This window comes from Anopheles stephensi, chromosome 3 (genome assembly GCF_013141755.1).
Source record: "Anopheles stephensi strain Indian chromosome 3, UCI_ANSTEP_V1.0, whole genome shotgun sequence".
In the NCBI taxonomy this organism is placed as follows: Eukaryota; Metazoa; Arthropoda; class Insecta; order Diptera; family Culicidae; genus Anopheles; species Anopheles stephensi.
Window position 1 is genome coordinate 35,187,232 of NC_050203.1, and position 25,642 is coordinate 35,212,873.

The following is a 25,642-nucleotide window of genomic DNA, read 5'->3' on the forward strand; positions in this document are numbered from 1 at the left end:
TGGCAGTGTGACCGAGATCGAACCTAGACAGCAGACACGGAGAGTCGTAAGCTGGAGTGGGACAACACGCACACCAAACCCACATTCCAAGCTGCATACATGCATGCACAACGAAGCAGTACGGGCCGAGTCTTGCTTGCATAATTTGCTACCAACCGTAATGGACAGTGTGTGGCGCATGTATGCATTTTTTGTGTGGTTGTTGCTACTTCTTCTACCACAAACTCCCATGCCATGGCACCTACTGTAGCGGCGCAATATGGCGACGTGAGCTTTGGTTTCAAGTTTGTTTACTTTCATTAACGTCTTCAAGGTCCTCGGGGGGTCCCATGCATGCATGCATGCAGGGTGCAGAAGAGTAGCGGGTGGGCAAAAAAAAAGGCTAAAAGTTGGTTACATCTGTTTGGTGTGTATGTGTGTATGTTTCATTTCAACTCACTAATTCAGCGATGGGCAATAAAAGGTTGATTTATTGTCCTTCGTGGGGGAGGGTTTTTACATTTTGTGTAACACACTAATCGTTTTTATATAGCGTCACGATAACGTGCATCAAGTGTGAACTTTGCGTGGCAGTAGAAGAACGTGCAGCAATTAAAATGATGGATGACAGTCGCCAGGTTTTGTAGTTGTTCGGTTGCTGCTTAAAAAACAACTTCCCCATGAAATGCACTTGTTGTCTGCACCTATTTTTCTGCTGCAACTCCTGTGCCCGTGCACCACTTTGATCAGCGGAAAGCACACGAACCCTCGCTCGCGATAAGCACCTGGAGCCAGAGAACACGTGTTTTGGGTCACATTTCACACCTGCACCTTGTGTGGGTGTGTGGGGCTGTAGTGTTATCACTCTCAGCACGATTATTGGGATATGAAAAAGGGAAAATGCAGCTACCAGCAAGCAAACAGTACAGTGCAAAAAAAAGGGATGCAAAACTGCACTTAACACGGCAGAGCTTTAAACGTACAAGCGGGACACCCAGCCTTCCATCGATTCGATTAATTAATGCCTGCCAGATCATATGCTCTGGGTGCACACGGTGCATTTTCCCAGTGCAAACAACCCCGTGCTCCATCATACTGCACCCCTCGCCAACACGCGTGGGAGCATTCACCCTACCCACATGGAGCCTCCCCGCCACTATCAATCAATCTCTGGCCAAAGTCGCACATACAGAGTCGCACACACATCCACTAGAATGCGATAACAATCTCTGAATCGAATAAGAGTTCAACATACACACGATAACAGCAACAACAAAAACAACAATAACAATCACACACACATACAATAGCTCACAATCCAATCAGCGGTGTATACAAATCCAAATGGAAAAAAAACCGTCAGTAACTGCGGCCAGCTCATGGTTGTGAGTAAAACACCGCATTTGCAAATATGGCCACGGGGATCATGTTAATTAACGACAATCATACTACAACGGACTGCAGAGAAGCCGCGTCCCAATGTTCCCCCCCCCCCCTTCTTCCACCTTCACCCCCCCCCCCCCCCCCCAACCAGAGGCACAGAGAACACCCAGCTAACGATGACGTTCTTCCCATACGCAGGCATGCAAATAATGCGAACGTCGAGCTGAGTGCGCGATGGGCAGGAATAAGATCAAGGTCACCATCCGGTGCAGCTGCTCCGGTAAACAGTGGAGCACTATTACACACCAAAACGGTTGCCTTCACGGCGTCCGAAAGAGAGGCTGCTAATGGGGCTTGAAATTATTTTATCCGTTCTATTCCCGGCCACAGCCAAATGATTTGTTGAAGAGCCATAAAGAGCAACTACTCTCATCAGTGAAAAGAGATTATTTAGAACAGTGATGTGAAATAGATTTTAGCTTGTGGGCCAAATGGATAGATATATGAATAATATAAGTAAATGTAGAAAGGATATCCACTGAGCGTTCTCTTTTAATAAGTTGAATACATGAAACTGTATGTGACAGATAATGGTTGGTTAAACGTTCGATGAGTCAAACGCAAAAGTCTAGTTGAATCTCGCTGAAGGACAATTAATCGACCAGTAGAATCATCACGAGTTTCTGGAGAGATCTTGCGACTTGGTGAACCTTTTCCATATCGCTCTCGGACCATCATGTTTTAGGAAAGTTTAGTCAAGAAAACCAGTAATGCAAGATCTCTTGAGGTTTTAGAGTTAGTTAAGAAGTAGAATTTCGAACGACACACAGTGTTCCATTTGCAGTTCCAACAACCAGGACTATTAGGACAATTTCAACAGTCCTGTAACATATCCGTTTTGTAACATACCCGTTATAGCAGATAAATTGCTGCAAGTTTTCACCGATTAAATCCCCTACGGCCGACGCCAGCATTCGAACAAAAGAAACTTGGCGCCATACTGCTGCTACCTTCAACCCTTCCGAAAGGACATTTATGAGGCTCCCTAACAGGCCGTGTCTTTATTACTCACACTCACGAAAAACGAGGCAGGTGCTCACGTGCACACCGGGCCGTGTGCTTTACGCGGGGTACACCTGTACACCACCGACCACCCTGGCTCGGTGCCCTTGCCCCTTTGCAAAGCGGAAGTCATCCAAGCGTAATGTAACGTTAGCGGGCAAGTCTGTTATTACACCAATGCCGATGCAATCGCTGCCATCCTCTCATGTACCGAACCATCCGATACGACCCCTTTTCGTATCCCCCACCCCGCCTTTCTGGCGCGTATTTATTTGTAGTTATTCAACCTTATCTAACGCTTCCTTTGGCCATCCTTTCTCGGGCGCTCGGTCTCAACAACAGCGACAACAACACCACTCATTCCCAGACTCTGAGCAAAGACAAACATCTTTTCCCCTTCCCGGCCATGGTGTTTTTTTTTTTTTTTGTTCACTGCAATTCCTCGGCCACCCTCCTTACATATGCTGTGGCGAGCGTTTTCCTGCGTTCCTGCCAAGTAGCCACGGGAAGAGGGTGGCCCGACCGGCTGGGGCCGGGGAGTGGCGTGATTCTGCTATGTCGATCTTTTTATAGAACAAACGCCTGTTGAGTAGTGTTATGCCGGGCGGTGGCAAATCGCGCTCTGTCAGCTCGGTGCGGCACGCCACGTCACACACAACGGCGACCTCTGTACGTACGATCTCTCGGCTATGCGACGCGAGACACTGCAACGTTCGGCTCGCGCTTGATGATCACACGTCGATCACAAGGATCGCAAGCCGGAAAGTTTGTTGTGCGTTGTGCGAAGCAACACTCTATACCGAGAATCATTATCATGGTGATTGAAAGGGCGTCCCGTTCGATGATGGGGAATACCCTCCTCCAATTAAAGCCTTCATTAATCTTATCGGCTAAAAAATCTTTTCAACCATCTTCCAATAATCACCTAACAATGTGACATCTCCCGAAGCTGTGATTCTGCTTCGGCTTGGACATGGACCGACCGACTTTCGATCTGCTCCGTTACGAGCAGGTATCTGGGTTTCGGCTAGATGCTGGTAATTATAGAACCACTAGAAGCCGGCGTTCGTCGTGGCAACATTTGTCCCATCCCACGCACCACACAACAACACAAACACACAGTGCCACACATGTGAGGTGCAAATTTTTGGTCCGTCTTATATGGCGCGAACCGGGCATCACCGAACCCTAGACTTTGTGCGTCAAGCGTGCGGCATCCTGTACGGGGCACAGGGGCGCTCATTGTTTTGCAGGATATTCACGCAGAAAAGCTGGAGTAAGTAGAGTACTTCCTACCGTGACGATCATTAGCGCACTTGTTAGCAGCGTTAGGGCATTAGACCAGGGGTGATTTTACCAAATACGCCAAATTTCATTCATGTCGCACTACAAAACTGCCTGTTACTGAAGCTATTAGAGCGCGTGCACGCCTAATACAGTATGGCAACGATAATGTGGCACACAACGGGTAACGACAACAGGCTGACCTCAACCTAAATTGCGCCATCCACAATCACCCACGCAACCAAGGCTGATAACGTTCCTGTTACGTTCGTGTACAACCACCATTCGTACGCCAGATTAGTAAAGTCCTCGATTTTTCCCCATTTTTTGTCTGTTTTTCGCAACATTACTAGACAGTTTTGTGTCGCGCAAAACAATCGCGCGTACCTCGTTCCGTCTTCCAGGGACATGTGATGCGTGTGTCCCCTTACCCCCCCCAGGCACATGAAGGAACTCGGTCGGTTAGCCGCTTTTTCACAGTGAAATTCATATGGCCTGCACGCGCACCCACCGTTGTACAGACTGATAGGTTCCGAAGCAGCAAAATTGTTGCCAGCTTAAACTGCCGCAAATCAACGGTTTGATTGCGTTCGGTGTGTATACCGTGGCGCTATCAGTTACTTTGGCACCCTTTTACGCGGTAAGGGTACGCGGCACCTGGCTAGGATGAAATGGAGACTGAACAACACCGAGCGCGGAGAAAGCTGTTGGTGCTGTTTGGTGCACACTCGGCACCGCCGAACGGGATGCGTTGTAGCTTTAATGGCTGACTGAGCCGGCTGAATTTCAGGTGATGGTAGGAGCGGTGTGCGAATCGATATTGGTTGGGGCTGCTCGATTCCACCCGGCTTGATTTTTGCCATTTTTCCTGCTCATTTTCTCCCGGCGCGTCAATCCATCTGCACCGGGGTACGAGATTCCTTTTCGCGCTCTAGCTCGAACCGTACCCGCAGCCGCCATGGTTTAGGTGTCTTCGCTTGGGTATGTTTCATTTTTACACCACCTCAAAAGAGTTTTCTTTCGTTTGATCTGTTTTTCTTCCATCGCTTTTCCGTACTCCTCCTTCCATTCCACCCCCCCCTCCCCCTGCCACCAAAGCGCCAACACACGCGAATAACGCGGTTGCGTATGAGCACGCGGTCACGCGCATTCGCGCTGGACTGCACGGTCCAACCGTGTGGAGCACGTGTAGCGAAGTCGGTTGTATGGGGTTTGTTTTTTCCTCTTTTCTATTTTTGTTGGTCTTAATTTCTATTTCTTCTGTCCATTTCATCCACCTTCCGCTGCCTCTGTTTCACTCCCTCTGCCCCTTGTGTTGGCCTGGCCGGAGAAAATGAATTTGCAAGCCATTGCAGTTTCGCCGAAAAACGCATGTAAGTGCCGGCGGCGCACTGCTGGCGGACAGCACGAACGCACGCACGGGCTAGCGAAAGCAAATGGGCGATGTTGCGGCATTCTTCTCTTATCATGTGAACGCACTCCCGTCCACCCAACCCTCCCTCAAATCGACTCCACCGTTACCATTTTCGTACGGATTTGTGGAGAAATTATGGCATCAATATTGAGGATGGTTTGGGCAAGCGGTGGATCCACGGTAAAGTTTAATTAGGTGGAACTTAGTTTTTGACAGTTCAAAATGGTTTAAAAGTTAGCTTGATTAGTAGCTTAGTGAAAATTTGCCAACTTTTTGTTGGTTCTTTTCGGTACTTCAGCCTCTAAGAGTATTGTCTTGGGCCTGCCATTTCTGGTTTCTTTGACTTGATTTAACCCGCGATTAATAGACGATTCGGATAGGGTTTCATACCGATCCCTGCGAGTTAGCAGCAACTGTTGTCTCTATCTTGTAGACCATCCCCCGCTAAGTTATAAATATGTTTTGAGATGTTATCGTAAACTTTAGAATCTCTAGATTTTTGCTAGCGATTCCCTACATCCATCTATTTTGTCTTCAAAAACAGCTTTTAAGTTAGCTTTAAGAATCAGAGCGACTTTGAACTCTATTGCTTCATTCGCAGATCCATTATATCATTGCAGGATAAAAGATGAAAAATTATAAAAATAAAAATATCCTCAAAAGGGCACTAATTTCAGATTTCCCCAGGGTAAATGACTATATTTTCACATCAATTTTTCATTCTATGGATCATCGAGAAACAGTTCTTTTGTTCATCAATTTTAAACAAAATAATAAACCCCGACACGTGTTACCCACAGCCAGCACCAGCTCCATATGGTTGGCATGCGGTGCGCGTGTTCTTCCTCGCGAAAAAAAAACCGCCTCCCTCACCATAAACACAACGCGGGATAGCAAAAAGAAAATACTAACGCACCCCGGGCGGGGATGCACTACAAAACTACGTTCACATACCTTCTCATTATAGGGATTTATCCAAGCAGATATCATGAAAACCAATTTTCCGCTGATCCGCCACACGGGAAAAAGAATGGGACGCGTTGAGACGGGGCAGTTAGCCGTCTACTACTGCGTATGGCACACACGTACGCACCACGCAACGACCACTGCTACTACTACTTCTGCTCGCCGGGCACACGGTTCGGTACACACAGCAAGAGGGCGCGCACACGCACACAGTACAGCTTCCGCAAGTACTACGGCAGATAAGTGTGTGGAGCTGCTGAACTGGACGCCGAACTGGACTGAAATGCGGCGCTCTTTTCTTTTTGTTTCACACACGCGGATTCTAAAACGGTTGCTTCCTCGCCTTCTTTCTACTCCAGGCCTGCTCGTGCTTTTGCTCAACTGCTGCGTCGGGTAACACGTCGTTGCACTTGCACTTCTCGCGGCGGATATCCGTAGCGGCACGCAACGGACAACAACTAAAACCAAGCGGCCAAACGGGAGCAGGCGACGATCCACCAGCACTCCACTACTACTACTTATGGACTGGTGCACAACGCAACTGTAGGACGTTTCTTTCGTTCACGCGCACACTGTTCACTGTTCCCGGTCCGGGGTTCGCTCTGCACACGCACACGCGACAGGGGTACAAGCGATCGTGTGACGATCGATCTTCCCGGTTCGAGCACTTGATAAGGTTGAGAGTCCTGGGCACTTGGAGGGGAACTTAGGTCTGGATGATGTGTCCTTTTGTGGCTCGTACGCACTATGACACTACACACTCACGCACACACGAGAGTGAGTACAGACACACACACACACTTGCACTGCTGTGCCAGTGGATGTATATTTCACCTTGCAGCTGATCGTCAGAAGGGCAAACGAGGTTGTCGGAACCACTGTCTGCCTGATTGGCGTTATCCACTGGAATCTGAAACTGCAACATGAGGAAAGTTTGTTAGAATTGGTTGGAAAATTGAAAAGTTGGAGGAGAGTTTGTCACTAAACAACAAATCACTCGTCCTAGCAGAATCCTTCACTGAGCACGAAAGTCCCTGATTTTTTACTCCCATCCTAATTACACTTAAGCACACAATTAGCTTACACTACTTCATCATTTTCTGTTTTTTTTTCTTCGATTTTACAGGAGATTGAGCAGCGAGACAATACGCTGATGTACACACGGTAATATCCAAAACTGTCAATAAATCAAACACGCGGCACCCAATTTGCACGGCTTCCTTAGATCACTAGCCTACTGTGATACATCAATAGCAAATTGCTTCCCGTTCGACTTGCATGATCTGGTGCACTACATCGAACTACAACGAGAACGGAGAAACGCGAGGCAACTTAAAGAAAGACGAGCGGTCGAAAAAGCCATTAAAAGTTGGCCACAAAATCGATGACGACGTTTGAATGTCCTTGCAGGGTGTAGCAACACGATGCGGTATAAAACTCTCTTCCCCGCTTTATATCCACCACATATGGCCGATCAATATACTGACCAACTATTGCGTTAGTTTTCGCTTTCTCATTTCACCATTACGTTCTCGAGCTGGCCACTCTAAAAAAAAAAAACGGGTGACAGCACGGACCGATGGGTTCAATGAACGCAAACTACTGGACCGTATGATCAGTCCCATTTGCCTGCTTTTATTTTCATGCCTGCGAATGTCTGGGTGTCGGGAAGCTATATTATCACACTGCCCAAAAAATCGGTTCGTTACGCACTGGTGTTATGCGATGGCTGAAGCAATCTGCAGTTCGCTTGACCTCTTCCTTTATACTGGGGTCACGTATGACCGTACATTGGGCAGCACTGGTTCGAACGCACGTACACTCTAGCGCCTTTTGCATACTATCATCATACAACATAATTCCTCTCTTTTCGGCGCATTTATTTTACGCGAGCTCATTTAGCACAGGCAATGATCGATCGGAGACGTGGTCCTTTTCTTTCTTCCGTAATTTACCAAAAAGAAACATCTTCCTATCATCCATTACTATTTTGCACGAATTCAGGAGGTCTTTTGATTAAGAGCAGTAAAATTGAAGCTGGAGTGAAACGAGCGTTATCTTCTGCCCTTTTCAAGAAGTCCAAATTTAATGCCACGTTACACCTTACACGGGTAAATTCACTTATTACTACCTTTTTTTCTTGTTTCTAGCGAACCTCACACACCTTCAAATTTTTAAAAGTTAACCTACAAAAGATATCCTAATCAATCGGGCCTAGCGAAATAATGGTGATCACTTTAAAACCAACAGCCTGTGTTGTGTAGCACGATATGAACTGCAAATGGTTGAAGGCACGCGAGTTCAAACCCCCGAGTTCACATTCTCTACACTAACCCACCAAACACACATAGACACACACACACCAATGAACGCACTTAAACGCACTTTATTACGACGCATTCACGCATCGGATAGGATAGGACAAATATCTGTCTAAGTGCGTATATTACCAGGACATTGAAAGGGAAGCGAAACGGATGAGCTAGCTTACAAGACAGGTGAGATGGCACTCAAGGACATATGGTAGGCAGACACGACAAAAAAGACAGAGAGAACTGACCTTACGATATTAGTAGCTTCAGAACATACAACAACAAAATTGCAGACAAACACACAAACACACAGGGGGGTTTAGGCTAGACGATGCAATAGGGTGCTAGGAATGTGGCATAGGACAAGCCTGGTTGGGACACTAACAAAACTGTACTGCGAAATGCGATACGGATACGCGCAGCGGGGTCAATTGAAGGAGATTATTTTATTTTGGCTACGAAGCTAACAAATTTCGTGTTCAATTTTCCACTGCCATACTGCAGCACTCGGGAAGACACTCGTGAAGTCGACGAATGGAAGGTGTACCTCTGCGAATGGCTGACCTCTGTCACCTGCACTGCTAGCTGTACTTTGGCAAGATGGTATAATTTTTTTGTCTATTCTATTTAATAACTCCCACACGACCTGTCTCTCGCTCTGTTCTGATATTTCACTTTTCTCAAGCTTAAGACCTCCTTTCCCCCTGGTACTCCCACAAATCCCCACAACTGTCGGGGGCTTGATTATATCTATTTTCACCACATGGATACACACTGTTGATTCGATTGCTGATGCTGGGTGATGATGCTGCTGCTGCTGGCTACTGCTGCTTGCTGCCTTATTACTCTCGTATGTGAGACACTTCTCTGCACTTTTTTCTTCACTGCTCTGTCGATTAAAACGCGACTGTCGGGGCTCCCGCTACACACAACCAATAGCGCTCTCGACAACAACTAAATACTGACTGATTCGAAAAAATACTAAACGCTGCTGGCGAACGTGCGAACACTGACCGTCGTCGTGAGCCGCAAAGCGCTGAGCCACGCAAAAGGGGGGCCACTCAGAAGGCACTCGCGACACCGCACGCTGCTCGCTGGTGAGTGCCTCCCTCCCACAATGGGGTTGAAATGGGGAGGGGTTGAGCGGGGTTTGGTTGGAACGGGGGTTGTGGGTTTCGGACGCACTATGCAGCGGACAGATAATGAGGGAGGAGTTCATAAAATGATTTCATGTCAATGTGAGCAAAAAAAAAAGAAGCACACAAATAATTGATTTTTGTTGAAAAAGTACTCAATTCCAACTTGTTCATTTTTCCAAACATTTTAATGTGGGTATTCAGTTCCTACTTTATATTTAAGGTTCTGGCTATGAGTGATCAGTATGGAGCTCAGCACCACAATTATGCAAAAGGGTACTCATAAGCTTTCTTGTTGTCAATTTTTATTTATATAGATAATTTGCTCCATTTGATGTTTCAAGTCGTAAGAATGCTAAACATCTCGCGATCGCACGCTCTCTTGGTTCAATTGGATTATTTTATTCTGATCTTTCCCAGCTCCACCGTGCAACAAAACACATCCGAGCCACCACAAACGCCAACTCGACGTTGCAATGGCAATGGTGTGCGCGTTGATGGTGGTAGTTGACGCTATCCAAAGCATACACGCGAACGGCGTGCGCACCACTCAGCGGCCACTCGCAGCCGTTTGCCGAGTCACTCAGAACGAACCACTCGAGCGAGCGGTTTGAACTCGCTCCGAACCAAATCCGGTTTAGGGGGAGGAGCAGGGGAAGGGGGGGGGGGGAGAACGGCCACCAGAGGAAGGGAAAAACGCAATCCAAGCAGTGTTCTAAACTTTCCATTTTGTTGCCATATCTTTGAACCGCAAAACGGCCGCAAAGGTTTCACTCTTATTCGCGTACCAACGGCACACTTGAGCTTGAAATCGAAACAAACAAACGAAACGAAACAGGAAAAGCCGGGGGACTTAAATTATACCAGCCAAGACGGACGGACGCTAAGGGACGCCTGGACGGTGGCAAAAAGCCTTCCATATCTTATCGCACACTTCGCACTGGAGCGCATTATCATAGGGTCCACCGTAGATTTTTTCGCCAGCTTCATGTAGCTCTGTCTCCTCATCCTTACGCGACTGACTATAACTAACGCCTTTGCTATGTTCTTTTAAATAAATTCTCTAAATAAGGAGTGCAGAAAGTTGCAACAATATTGAAAGAAAAAAACAACCTCTCCCAGCTGCTGATTTAGGCTGCACTGTGTGAAACAAAGAAGCCGAGCGGGATTTGGCATGGAAATCAGCTGAATTTAAGTGGCTCATTATCAAAGTTCATCATCTTCGGCCCGTTTTGTTTACCCACAACGGAATGGAAACCTAAGCGACTCCCAATCCTGATAGAGAGAGAGAAGAAAAAAAACCGGTTGCGCCTCCAAACTCCACGGTGGTTCCCTTCTTTTAACCGATCCTCCCGCCCCGGGCCAACGAATCGGCAATCGGCAACCTGCGAACAAACACCCGGAGCAAGCAAAGATGAAGTTGAAAGAGGGACTGGATTATCTGGATGCGTGATTCTCGGATGCTGGTTTATGCTGTGCTTTATTCCCGAGCGCCGAAGAGTGTAGAGAACGAAAATTTATCAGCTTTCTTCCACCAATTCATCGTTTGCTTGTGTGCGTGCGTGTGTGCCTGTGTCCCCCATCTTCAGCATCCAGAGTTTTTTGGCGAAAAAAGTAAATGGAACCGGTCCTTCACCACCAAACCGGACAACAAATCATTCTTACCGGACGCCAGGAGTTGTGTTTTGACCTTTCGGCTTGTTCTAAATCTTTCAACGCGATCGTGGAGGGATAGCCAAACGACTCCAAATACACACACACACACAAAACCCAACCAACTCCAGTTGATGACATTTGGCACCACTGATTGCTAGACGGCGCACTTCGGGAGGGTCTGGAGCTTTGGGCGGGTGTTGAAGCTGCCAGCCAACAATGTTAACCAATACCCCCAACGGATGCGAATCTGAAGCGCACCAGAGGGCCCACGGCGATAGTAATAGTCACGAAAATTAATCAACTGCCGAAACCCGAAACCCTGCGAAGACAAACAAGGCTCGCCAAGAGCGCTGGCAAAAGGAGTGATAAGAAAAACCGCCCGTTGATAACAGCACACCACCGGCTGATGATGTGGTGCGCGGTGCATCTGTGGGCTAACAAATAAAGCGCTCAAAACGGTTGCTGATAACGATTTCGCAGGCCCTCACACGCTACTCGCCAATCCAATTGTTGACCTCGCCACAGGCAGCCGCCTGACGAACAAAGCGATTGCAGCTGTTAAGCTATCCGAACGAATACCGGGACGGGCCTCATAATCCCGAAGGAACGGTTCGCCCAAGTCTTTCTTTCCTGGTTGGTGAAACTAAATCGTGTCACTACCGCCCGTGCCTACCAGATGTGACCTTGTTTTTCGAGGTTCCACGGAAGATCCCTCCGGAGAGAAATTATTCGATTTAGTATTTCCTGTGAGCTATTCGCGGGTGTGGATCATTTTTTCCCCTTCTTTAAGTCACTGCTCTAGCATTTCTCTGTTTGTAAATTCGGCCCCAGCTCAGCTGATTGGACAGGTTGCGGCTGTTTCGGGATATCGGGTGAATGCAATATTAATATTAGCGGGCCTAGTTTAGTTTTTTTGTTTGCTTCTTTCTTGAGACTCTTGAGTCTTGGAAATTAAAAATGCGATATATGGCACAGGCTGGAATCGTGGTAGCATTTAGGTCAATGGCCCACCGGGCACGAATCGGAGCCTGTCCTCTAAAATAGTCCAATGGAGTCCGATAAATAACTGTTTGGGACCAACGAAAACGTCCAAAATGCGATCAACTAGTGTAGCTTTACCTTATACATTAATTTATAAATTATTAATTGATTTTTATTAAATATTTTACTTGTTTATAAGGATCCTTAGTGAAAAAAAGTTGCTTTTGGATTGTGACTGATCTTGGGTTAGGGATCTTGGGATTATCTATGCCTCCATTTTCTGGGCCAACTGTTGCTCCAAGTAATACAATGTAGTAAGAGCATTTGTTTGTCGATAAGACGTTGGCCAATTTCACCCTCCACCCAGTAACATCGATCCGCTTGACAGGACGCACAGCCATAAATAAGACTACGATCCGCCGCAAGACACACGATCATCTCCCCACACCTTTATCTCCCTTCCCCTTTGCGACTCGCTGACTGTGGGCATGTTTTCAAAACAAAACAGAAATGCCTCCAAAAACACCCCCCAAAAAGCACACACACACTCACACACGCACACGAGCTGAAGGTTAAGAAATGAACGCGCCCCATTCGTCTTTCGGTCACTCGCATACATCAAACCGGCCATGATCGGGTGTCTTTCGTCGCACTACTTATCCTCCTTTGCCCAGTGATCTCCTTTCTTGTGATGCGTTCAGCTGGGAATGGGGATTGGAAGCCAGAGAGGAAGACCTAAGAGCCTTTCTTCCCGTGTGCCTTTCGGGTGGATGGTATTACTGCGAACAGATACGCTGAAGAAGTGGAGGATGAGCTTCTTTTCTTCACTATACTTCACTTGAGGGCGACTGATCGCGTATGTAAGAGTTTTTGGATTTGATTGCTTACAACACAGCCCCCCACCGAACTGTCCCCAACGCCCTCCTCCGGAGTGAAGCGTTCTTGATATTATTTCATTTGCGATTGGGTTCCACGTCCTATCGGCCAACCTTTTGCTTGCCAGCGCACAACACTGGATGTGGCGAGGGTGGCGTACGGTGGCCGTTTGACGTTCACTTTCAAAGCCTTCACACACTCCAAACCTCCACAGCTTCGGTCACAGAAGTCACGCGGCAGTGTTGCGAGTTACCACAGCCCGCGAACAACGGCGACGTCCGACAACGCGACTTCATCAAACCGTTCGCCATTGCCGCGCGCGCCATTGCTGCCGTTCACTTTACGCCATTTGAAAGCCAACACGGAATGAGAGGGGGTGGGGGAGGGGGGGCATAGGGGTGGAAGCGGTGAAGGCGGGGAACGGGGATCGCGGTTCGCGGTCACACCGGGGAGAGAAGATTACATTATGGCATTTCGTTCTCGCACCCTTCCACCACCACCATTCCTTCCCACCCATCCAACCTGGTGGGCCACGGGGAGCAGCACTCGATACAACAAGTTGTTTTCGTGCGCCTTCGCTCGCTCGGTTTCGCCTCCCACAATTCCCACGTACATCACACACATACAAACACACGCATAAGAGTACCCACACTCACACACTATAAAAAAAACAAGCTCCCCACCAACGAAGTTGACGAAAAAAATCAGGCCCACTCACGGGAGCTCACGCCGTCGTTTGCCACTCACAAAACCCAAATCATATGTTCGTAATGTTGGCGTTGTTTGACGGTCGGCGTTCAATCTTCGATGCGTCGTCTGGCGATGGCGCGTACCGAGTTCTGGTGTCGCGCCACCGAGAACGGCCTGGAAAGATCGAGAACCTACGCGTCACGACGCCACGTACCACGTTATCTACACCAATCCGATGCCATAGGAGAGTGTCCCGGGTTCCGAGCACATCCGAGCGAGAGAAAATTTCGGGAGTGACATACGAGTGTGCTGTGAACTCCCGGTCCGCAATGCAATGCAGAAATTGCTGGATTTCTCGCGTGAGCATCCGGCGAGCGAATCGATTCCCCATCCTTCCCTCCAACCAACCGCACGTCCAGTATCGCTTTTGCCAACGCAAATATCAACCACGACGAACGAACCGACATCCTTTTTGACCTTTTCCACAAAATCTTCCGCCGCTTCTTGCCGTACACGCTTTGGATGTTGGATTCTTCCAAGCCTCCGGAGCAGTGTAGCAGCAGCAGGTTTCAGAACAAACTATCGCACCTTAGCTGAATCGATTTTGGACTCTTTTACCAGTTCCGCTGGCCGACACATAAACCATTTCCTGGGCCTCGTCTGCAAAAGAAGCGCTAACATATGGTAGCGTCTCGGGCCATGCTCGAGATATTGATCGTTTGCGCCGTACCGGGTGTGCAAATGGGTGCAGACTGTTAAAGTTAATGCAGTTTGCCTCATCATCATAGCATCATCGAAGACACTTCAATTAATAGTTTTGCAAGCGACATCGCCATTTAAAGCGTCGCCACCGTTTTACGACTTTCGAAGCTGCGCTCGTGGCGATAAACTCATGTATATGTCCTGTTCCCGTACCGTTCAGGTCATCGGGATACGCTAACGGCATTGACCCGGATTCCATTGTTCGGGCTTGGCACACGGTCGTATCCTTCCCTGTATCTGAGTGCCATCTGCGGTGGATAGAATCGCACAGTACATTGTATAACTTTCCCGTGGCATAACGACCCCGGGCATCCGATGGTGGTCCGATCCAGTATCCCGAAAGCTAGACAAAAACTCTGCAGACTCCAGACTCCTTCCCGGCAACAAGTATGCTCGCGCGCGCGTGTGTGTGTGTACCAATCAATCGAAGCGAATATAGTTTGAGTGGATGCAGTGAAGCGATCAGTCTCGGGCTTGGAAACTGCTTTCTTGTTCCTCTTGCTTGCACCCCTTGTTGAAGCACGTTTGCAGGAAGTAATACAACTCAGGACGATAAAGGTTTACTTTGTACGGGCAAACGTTTGCACAGGTTAGACGCACACACAAAGTAGATGAGAGCGCATAGAGCTGGAGCGAATCGTTCTTTCTGCGTTCCCGGAAAGGTGTCGAGTACTCGAGTACATTTCCTTTTTAGATACAGCCCAACACATACACACACAGGCAGAGTTTGTTGCCGGCTTCAATTGTGTCATTTCTCAAGCAGAATGACAACAACAAACTATTTGAAAGCTTAGGAGAAAAATGGTACAATTGTTAGGAGTTTTGCATCTGCTAAGCTGAAGGCTGCTACCGTGTAAATAGGTTGTCGATGGATTTGGAAATAGGATTTGGAAGGATAAACTAGATTTGCTGGAAGAATGGCTTGAAAGTGGTGCATTTAACCGAAATAAACTGAAAAATAACACAGACAGTACTCCTACGTTTAATGATGTTGTAGGAAGTTTTGAAGATACAGGAAGTTTTTAACAAACTTTAAGAAAATCCTCTTTTAAGGACGAAATGTCTTTTTGTTTTAGGACATTCAATACGTTTTATTTTGTAATGAATTGAATGCTTGATTTTCTTTTTTGCTATTATTTTATTTGAAATAATTTAAATTGACTCTTCACTTAATTTTTTTTCTTGCAGATAAATGTCAAATCTTTAAATATGTAAATATTGTTTGAACCGAATGCTTCAATCAAATAGCCATAGTGGTTCAAAAACAGAAAAAAGCTAAACGAAAAACATTTCTTCTCTTCATACCAAATACTACTGACAGTCGTGCTTACAAAGAAAGGTTTGATAATTGAGTTCAAGAGGAGGATGATTAGAAGGATTGTTGGCCTCGCATGTGTGGAAGAATAATGCAGAAGCCGTTGCAATGACGAGCTCTACAAGCTGTACGGTGATCTTACCGAATTGTGCAGCGTATACGACTCGTCAGGCTACGGGGTGCTGGGCATGTCATGAAATGGCACAGGACTTGGATTTGATAATTGAATTGGTTTGTATTACGTTGAATCTTCCACTTGCATCTAACTAACGTTATTATTTTTAAGAAAAAAATCTCAGTTTAAAAAGCTGACCATGATAATCCTCATGAAGTTTGGATAACTTCAATCCAAAGTTGAGTGAATCAAACAAATTATAAAACAGTCCTAAGTAGTACTGGATCCTCGGGATAAATTTGACAATTTCTTAAGGGAAATAAATTCTTCCTCGTATCAAAAGGTTATACATAGGAAAAAAGAAAAGACAGAGAAAATTACAGCACTATCATCAATGTACACTCAAAATAGCCACCATAAGCATTGATCACAGCTTTAATCCTGCTTAGAAACTTCAAAATCAGCTTGGCATCAGCTACAGTCATTTAGGGAAGAACCTTAAGCATTATTTTAATTTTATCTATTAACTGGGCGTTTGTATTACTGACAGTGAGATTGGTATCTGTCTCAACTCTGCCCTTTAATATCTAGACCAAGCATACAAACTGAACTGGTATAGTCGTAAAACATTTCCGAATTCTGGCAGGGTATATGGCCTATCAATGACTATCGTTGTTACCTAAGACGTGACTATAGGCTTGATGTTCAGAAACTGCACGTAGTCATCTGAAGTCCACCAGAGGATCGCTTATACTTATTCGCTGGCATCACATCGGCTTCAGAAATTCTAAAACATCTGAGCTAATCACAGTCTGAGCAAATTTAGTATGCATTACACTAGGAATCTCATAGCAAGTGTGTAGTTTACGCCTGTTTGTTCTTTTTTTTGGCTCTCTTTTATGTATCCAGGGAGCATTTGGCAGCAGTCATAATGTCCCTATTTTGTGGACCTGCGCGAATTATCATGATGCAAGTTATTCTCTTCCATAATTCAGTTTAGTTTCTGGCATCCATTATTTCTGATATATTTAATACTATTGAAGACCTCTAACGTTAAACCTACGGGAAAAATGAAAGCAACTATAAATATTGCAAATCTATCCTTCCTGTAACATGTTGTATGATTTCAATCATCTCACGCAACTATTTCGCAGTTTAGAATTTGTGTTTGTTGTTTAACCAACAATGAAGTTCGATCAAATTAAATAGAACTACACAAATATTTAAACATTCTTCTTCTTCTTATTCTTTTTATTATTATTATTCTTCTTCTTCTTCTTCTTCGGAACAATTACTGACATCATATTCCATAGTCTTCAATGGTCTTCAAAAACGCTAAACCTCTACTTCCTTGTACACCGCGCCCTAGGCACCCATTACGCGAACAATATTACACAATAAACTCGTAATAATAAGAATCGAACGGAACGTTACTGCATGCTTCCACCATCTGGGAATTACAAACTCGCCCGCCCGGAGTTCTTGTCGTTCCTCTGCCCGAGCTCTGTCCGCGCAACTCCAAGAAGCTGGGCTTGGCTCTCTAACAAAACCGGAGGGCCTCCTCCAGTGCCTCCTGCAGCACGCTCGTCAAGGGCTCGTCTGCAGAGACATGCACGGCCCCCGTTCCATTCCCGCACCGTATCACCGTGAAGGTGAGCTTCCTCGCCAAAAAGGAGTACGACACACACAGAGTACGTGTGTCGGCGAGGACTGTGGCGGTGCAGCAGCGAGATTATCGGTACGGTTAGCTATGTCCAAGGACCGAAGTGATAGTTGCAGTCCAATCAACGCCAGTCGCGCCGGCAACAAACACGGGCCACGAGCTCACAATCTATCGCAGAAACAGGTCGAAACTGTTCTGCAAGACAAATAGCAGAGGAGCGAGAGGAGAGTAGCAAAGAAGCATAGAAAGAAAAAAACCGACACGCGCTAAGCTGTGAAGAAAAACTTTTCAAAAGCTCACAGCCCAACAAACGAATGTCCGCACAGCCGTTCCCTCGCTAAAGACCCGCCCAAGAAGGTCGATAAAATCGAAAGCTGTTTGGTGCGGCTGGTCGACGGGCAGCTGATCACCTTGCCACGATCGGGTGTATCATGCCGAGCGATTACTACACGAAACGATTCTTAAGTGGTGCTAATGATCGTATCGATCCACAGCCACATTAGCATGCACCGGAGCATGCACGCCACGTGCACCGGAGCATGAGCCCTTTTTGTGTGTGTGTGTGTGTGTGTGTGCCCGTTTTTGCGCTTTAATCTAATTCTATGCGCGGAGAGATTCGTTATATAACACGTCCTACGTGGAGCGTGGCATTGCGTAGGCTGAAAGTGATCATTCTAATTCGCCTAATTGTGTTTATAGTTCGTTGAAAACCAACCTGTCCAGACCTGTGCGGAGAATCATAAGTGTTTAAGATCCCACAGTTTTATAGCACTTATTTGAGGATTACGATCAAACAACGCTTAAGTACCCACAAATGCATCAAATGTCAAGACGAAGACCAAGATGTATAAAGGATTAGCCATTAGTTGAGGTTGAAATTTGTACAAGATGAACGAACACTAATTCACCCAGATGGCCTACAGAGAGCTGCTGTACGCTCAAGAGCTATTTTAGCACAAATTTTTTAGTTCAAAAATGCATACACAGGACATCTCTAAACCTCACTCTGATAGAACTCTTCAACCATCGCACGAACCCCAACGATAAGACCAACCAACTGTGAACCGATTTCTTGAAAGCATTCTCGCCTCTCCGAACCTAAAACTGTCACCCGACGCTTTGACTGACGGACCTACATTAGGCTGGAGGACACCGTCTTAGGCAACCGGCAAACACATCGGTTCCACGCTAAAGAAGAACGACCCATTCGAATGATAATCGTGAGCGGGAGAGCGCTGCTCGCGCTAGGACTTTCGATAATCGATTTAGATTGATGGCCGATTGCGACAAGCGCGAATGGAGAATAGTGCTAATTTATTGTACCGGGTGGATATGCAAACGATGATTGCCCGAACGTTTGTAACGCCACCGCGACGAACTGTATCGCAGCGCTTTCTGGTGTTGGATTGACTGCCCAAACACCGCAAACTGACGACTGCCGCTACCCGGGCGCAACTTACCTTTACAGGTGTATTCAGTTACTGTAACTCATTTTGACAGACTTGCGGTCAGGGATGTGCGGCTTGGAGTCCCGTTGGTTTGTGCTCCGATTCCATTGAGACATATATTCCACCGGCGGTGTTTCCCAACCAACACCGGCCTCCGGCTGATTTGCATGAGTGTCAAGGGTCGGATCCTGGTTGTCGTTACGTTGAGTAATTTCTCGTGCTTTATCATTCTGCCGAGAAAGGAATATAGATATTGACACTCGAAGGCTCCCGTAGCGCACGTAGCGAATCTTGATGAAATCTAATACTTGACAGCTACACGCTCCGACATGATACTGGCAGCCACCATCATCGTTTAGCCTTTGGCAGCAGCCATACACACTACACACGACCAGAGATGAACGAAGGTGAACTCATACCCGGCAGTCATATTACGACCGCCATCGCCGCCACCGCCGCCGCCGTCCCCCATACGCCCTGATACGGATGTTCTCAGATTCAGATCCGGTTCTGCATCGCGAGGACCTGTGTGTCTTACGGTAACGATCGATTGTCATTGTTGCCGGTAGCGAACGGGCGTACGAATTGAATGGCAAACACGGTGACGGCCTGTTGCTAGGCCGATCCGAAACCCCCCGATGCACTGGTGCCGATGGTGGTGGCGCGAGCGCAAACATAAATATAGATAATCGGTGCTTTGCTGTATGCATCGATGATTTGGAAGCATCCCTTGTCTCGGCCCCGGCTTGTAATCACTGCATCCGAAATAAACGCATCGACATCACGTTCGTCGGTATCGCTGGCACAACAAAGAACTCCAACAATATGTCTGGAACACTGTTAAAACATTCAGAGGTTTAAGTGAGCTTTCTAAAGGATTGCTACACGCATCCTTTTATGGTACCGGCAAAGCAAAGTCTATTTTGAGCTAACATCCTTGAAATTGTCACTAAACAAATCCTGTTCGAAAATAACGCTTTCACATGCGTGTGTCGCGTATCCATCACCCACACATGGCACGAGCAGTACCGAGCGCATGGATTCAGCAAATCTCAAAAGCTCTAGAGATGAGTAGCCATGTCCTCGCGAAACGTTACTTCGGTCCGGAGAAATGGTGGCATGGGGGGGGGGGCATTCCCCTGCCAAGAAGGTGCATCCGTTCCATTCAACTTTGAGGTGGGCTGGTTCCCACCCCCGGCATCTTTAGCAACATGTTGCCGCCCACACACAACCAGAGCCCGAACAGTGACGTCACTGACGTCGATGAGATCCTACCGGAGTCTGCGCTTCGGGAGGAAAAACTTCCAGCGAACCACACACACACACACACAGAGCAAACACCTAAACGAGGAAGACACACTCTTGGTGGAATTGCGACTTTGGACGGTTTTTTATTTTTTGGTGAGGGAACCGTATCTTCGTGGCAAGGTTGAACCAAGCACAATTTATTGCGTGTTAGGAAATCGTACGTGTCGACGTGCTCGGGATTCGGGTACGCGGAAAGCTCGGGCATGATGCTTCATAAGAATAGTATTGAGAGCGGGCTTTTGCTGCTTTTGGTGTGGAATGGGTTGCCTCTGGTTTTGAAATTGTTTGCCTAAGAATGAGCTAATGAAAACGGCTACTTTTGAATGCTTTGCTCCTGCTCCTACACTCGCTCTCACACTCGCCATCTCATACTTTCCCACTCGAGCATCGTTGTGATAAAGATCAAATCACTCGAAAAGTTTCTTAACTAGGTACGGAAAATACTTGAGACTGAGCCACGCGTGAAGCGTACGGTTTATTTACGGAACAGCTTAGCTAAACGAGTCTCGCAATGACTCCTTTTGCCGGGTATTATTCATGTATGAACTTTAATGACACGAACAGAAGCTCGTCAGTAATCCTTGAGAGCAAAGTTGAGTGTTTTGAAAACGGTATCTTGTAGGAGCTTCACTCCCGATTTAGTCCTCTAGATGTTGGTTTCTGACATGTTGTTAAAGTTGTTACCTAAGATCTGCTTTATTTACAGTAGCCTTTACCATTCTGACTCAGAATTACACTAGACATAGAATACTGACCTCACACATCAAGTCATCTGTTACGAACTGTTTCCAATAATCGCAGATCCTCCAGATTGATTAGACCGGCCAGTATGCCACGAATAGTTTGGATTTTTTTTTAATGTCCCCGAGTACCCCAGCTCCTTTTCCTCTACCCAGTCTTATCAATAATAGAAGTTTGCAGCTGCTTATCATCCGCTCAAACAGCACAACTTCTTCACGTGTCGCACCGGACCAAACGTGTAGTTTGAATTGTGCCCAGCAAGGGGCACAACAACCTTTTAATGAACTGATAAGAAGCTACCGTGCTATCTGTCCCATCTGTTTTAACCCTTCCCCCAACCCCGCAACAAATCAACGCACATCAATGAGCACCAGAGACATGAATAAGCTTTCTTTGGGGGAAAAAAAAACAACGACAAGAAATCAGCAAAGCAAGCTCCATCAGGGCAATCAGCATAAGTTTTGCCACCTCGGCAGTAGCAATGGCCGGGGGTGAGGTTTTGTGCAGCGCGCTTTGAAAATCAATACTTGGCTGACCCGCACATGGTATCAACCAAAGAGCACTAGAAACAGAGACACACATGTGTACGTGTACTCGGAAGACTGTTAAGAACGCTGTCCCATCCTCCCATCCAGCCACCGGGGTGACGCTGACGTGGGGGTTGAATTTTTATGAATGAAATCTCTGCCAGTTGCTCGCTCTGCTGTACCGGTCGACGAGAAATTCCGTTCATGGTTCGTCTTCGACCACACCGCCTGCTCGTGAGTACTCTGCGCAGTAAGGTGAGGTTTTCTCTCGCAAAAGGTTCACTCGCCGCACACCATCGAACAGAGCGCCAGCATCGGTTCTTCCATGGAACCGTGGCCTTTTTCACACCGAGTGATAAGCGAAACACGGATACACACGGTAGTCGAGATCGTCCGTAGGCACACACGACAGAGCGAGCGCGAGTGAGACAAACTCACCAAGGAAAATATTTGTGCGTGAAAAGCACGGCTGCAGGCCGGCACACATACACCCCAACCGGCACACAAACACACACACACACACCCACAAAACAGTATACTCCCCCGCAAACAATCAAGCGCACGATGACGTCATTGCAGTGGACAGACCACACCGATAGCAACAACATTCGTCATGATGATAAATTTAGCCAGCCAGTGAAAAGCGTTTTTCCTTTCTGCCACACTCACTCGCTTTTTTTCCGTCTGCTATATTAGATTTGTCATCGAAATTAAACATACGGCTCATTGTTAAGGGATTGTTAAGGGCTCATGGATAAGGGGGCAAGACCTTTCGATTGCAACACATTGCAAACCCAGAGCAGCTCAATCATCATTCTAGCTCATCTCACGCTTCCAGTGTCAATGAACGAGCATCCCGCCTCGAAAGCGGGAGCGAACAATTCTTATGAATGAGCCTGAATGGAAGCGGTTCCGCTCATGCGCGCTCAACACCAGCAGCTGACAGATATTTCATCATCTTTATCAACACACAGCAGCCGGCACGACTTTTTTTGGGGGGAAAAAAAGCTTACTTATTTATTGTTTTGTTAAAGCACATCACAGCAATGTGTGGAGCTGATTGATCAAGCGAATGGAAAGAATGAAAAGCCATTCATAAACATTTATTAGTTCTAGTAAATGGGGGATTTCATACTTATAATAATTGCAGGAATTGAAAACTGCTTTCATAAGCCTCAAAACGATCAATGAAATTTGGTTTCGTTCAAATATTCCGGTCCGTGGGCAAACACGTGGGATGACGATCCTTGCAATGATTCTTCCCGTAGCCAACCATGCGCCTCCATCACCATCGGCTTAGGCTGTGGTGTATGAGTCAGTGGTGGACTAACGAAGCGATTGGCAGAATATTTATGTTTGACAGCGGACTAGATTATTTCTATAGTATTTCTCTCGCAAATTTTATGTAAAAAGGAACTTTAATTACCTAAGCCACTTTTCTATGTTTGCGATTAGACGATTAAGGGGTGAAATGCTGTCAACTCTTAATGAATAAAAGCTGTTCGCAAAACTGGTCTCCGAAGTAAACATTAGGGATTTACCTGAAGTAAACCTAGACTAACAATTTTTCAATAACGTATCGTTCTAGATATTTGGCCAATTAGGTTCTACCATGGCCTGTACCAGTTCTTTTGTATGTGTTTCAACCTATTACTGATACTCTGAAGAAATGTAAGCAAATGTAGAGCTTGAAAGAGTTTTTAAAATATTGCAATTTGTTGACATGCTTTGACTTAGCTCTCAAAATGGTGTGTCAAACGATTTGGAAAGAATTTGTTTCTTTCTCTTTAACTGTTGGCAGATCGCTCGATTTTTTTACAGAATCTGGCCAAATGTTTCAGATTTTCTAAACAAAGTCGTCATAGACCGCAACTTTTACCCATAGATTAATGTATAATTGGTACCAGTGCTACCAACACGATAGGACCGGTACCAAATCCCATTCGGACCATCTCTCCGTACGCAGAACTCACTAGTTAGCAACAAGTTAACTCAGTCAAAGAAGCCAGAAATGACAGGTCAAGACTTCTTTGAGGTTGTTAATTGTTTGTAATTGTTTGAGGTATGTTAATAACGATGAACGATTTAGCTATTACCAATATATTCCCCTCCAAATCACAACCTTGAAAGGTCTCGGCCTGCTGTTTCTGCCTTCGTGTGATTTGATTTTAACCGTAGCGAGGTAGTCAGGCCCTGCTATCGGGGAGGCAGTCTTGGATGGGATTTGAACCCCGATCTTGACGTGAGAATGACCGGCTGCCGGACCGCCTCAAAATATTACTTACAAACTAAGCATCGAACGCATTTTTGGTATAATATTTTTATAAAAATATTTCGATTTTTTATCTGTATAAAACACGCACAAAATTATTATAAAATAATAAAAACCCACATTTTGTATCAAAAACTAATTTTTACTACGTTCCTCACAAATCCAAGATCAAACATTTGCCAGTTAGCAACAGCATCATGAACGCATATAGACCACAGGCTAATCCCTCACTTCCGAACTTTAGAAAAAAAAAACCATACGCCCATTTTTGAAAGGTCAAAGGACACGCAGACCGATGCCAATAAGGCAAACATTAAACCAAGTCTTCGTCTCGTTCGGTTTCAATTTTCATACAGCACTTCCGTCCAACTTCGGTAACTAATGCTGATGATGCTGAAAACAAACCGACGGCGAATACGAAAACTGAGCCATTGTGGCCTAATTTAATTTCTGGAATTTACCCACCATATCCACTTCCACTACCGAGCTGAAATTGCTTTTTTGTCGATGAAAGCAAGCTTTGTGAATGTGTGACGTCAGCTGCATTTTTGCGTGGCAAGTTGCCACGATGCAGACGCTAGCAAACGTGGGAAGCAAACGAATGCTGTGCGAAAGATTTATCCCAATTTCCCAGCCCCATTCACCATCCCATAGCCTTCCGGTGTCCGGTGCCTTATCGGACCAGTCTTAGCGACACGGGATGCGCACGTGGGTGTGCGTGACGAGGCGGAAAACTAAATCTCCCCAAAAAAGAAAGAAATGTTCTCCCTTCGTGTACTGCAGTGCAAGCAGTGAGTGCGGTGTGATGGAAATGTGGGGAAAATTGCTGGAAAAATCCTCGTCGGTGGCTATTTTTAGCCTCCGAAACGGAGGCATCTTACGGCAACGTTGTGGCAAAAGGGTTTCCCACCTCCCGGTACGGATATGCACACAGACATCCCGAGCCGCCAAGGATGCTTGCCGTGATCCTTGGTTCAATCGGCCGAAGGACGTGCTCGGTAATATTTGCGTCGTAACGAAGCGCGCAAACTCCCCACCGGTGAAGGCATTCAACGCAGTAAACAAAAGCTCAATTTCTATGGCTTAGATGTTGCTGCATCTACTGTACTGGCATGAAATTCAACACCGAGTGCGAGTTGCTGTGAGTGAATCACACGATTTTGCTGAGAAACATATCTTCTCGAGAGGGTACGAATTTGATCCACAATCAATGCTAATGGCAGTTATTAAAATCACTTTTATTATTTTAAATTCTACGTATCGCGCCGTAGCGCGCCGATATCCGATACGTTGCACAAAACGTCAAATAAATGTAATGAGAAACTGTCTCGCCTTGATTTTCCAGTCAACAGCGCAGGCATCGGGCAGCGTTTTTGCGTAGGAAATCCGAAAATTGCTTATCGACACACGGCTGCATGGGTGAAAGGTAGACACTCGTGCTCTGCTGTCTCGCTTCATCCGGAAGTTTGTAAGCTCGTCGCACGTGGGCGTACGGACTGTCTCGCACCAACACTCCCCCACATCAAGGGCTGGCGATGTGTCAAACGTCATTCGACGCACGCACCATCACAGCCCACTGATTATGGGGACAATTACTATCAGCAGGGAGGAAGCCGAAGGAAAACACTTTATTCGATGCCACACCGACTATCCGACTTCCGGCGTGAAATGGAGGGGGGGGGGTGAAAGGGCAAACGCGGTAATCGATAAAAAATTCCGGATAGATTTAAGCTTTTATTACCACGGCTGCAT

General features: G+C 46.4%; 1 protein-coding gene across 8 annotated transcripts in view; it reads right to left on the reverse strand.

Moving 5' to 3' along the window:
• Positions 1-25,642, reverse strand: part of LOC118509670 (terminal nucleotidyltransferase 5C) — a 108,725-nt gene that overhangs the window by 40,833 nt on the left and 42,250 nt on the right. Inside the window, exons 1-2 of one of the 8 annotated variants that reach the window (XM_036050659.1) lie at positions 9,176-9,419; positions 6,077-7,004 (exon numbers count right to left, since the gene is read on the reverse strand). In XM_036050659.1, the coding sequence (XP_035906552.1) occupies positions 6,077-6,112 (36 nt within the window). In that variant the 5' untranslated portion in view covers positions 6,113-7,004; positions 9,176-9,419. Of the gene's footprint in view, positions 1-6,076; positions 7,005-7,172; positions 7,189-7,801; positions 7,820-8,219; positions 8,425-9,175; positions 9,420-25,642 lie in introns of those variants that run through there. The other 7 variants (XM_036050661.1, XM_036050660.1, XM_036050662.1 and 4 more) reach the window with 7 other exon arrangements.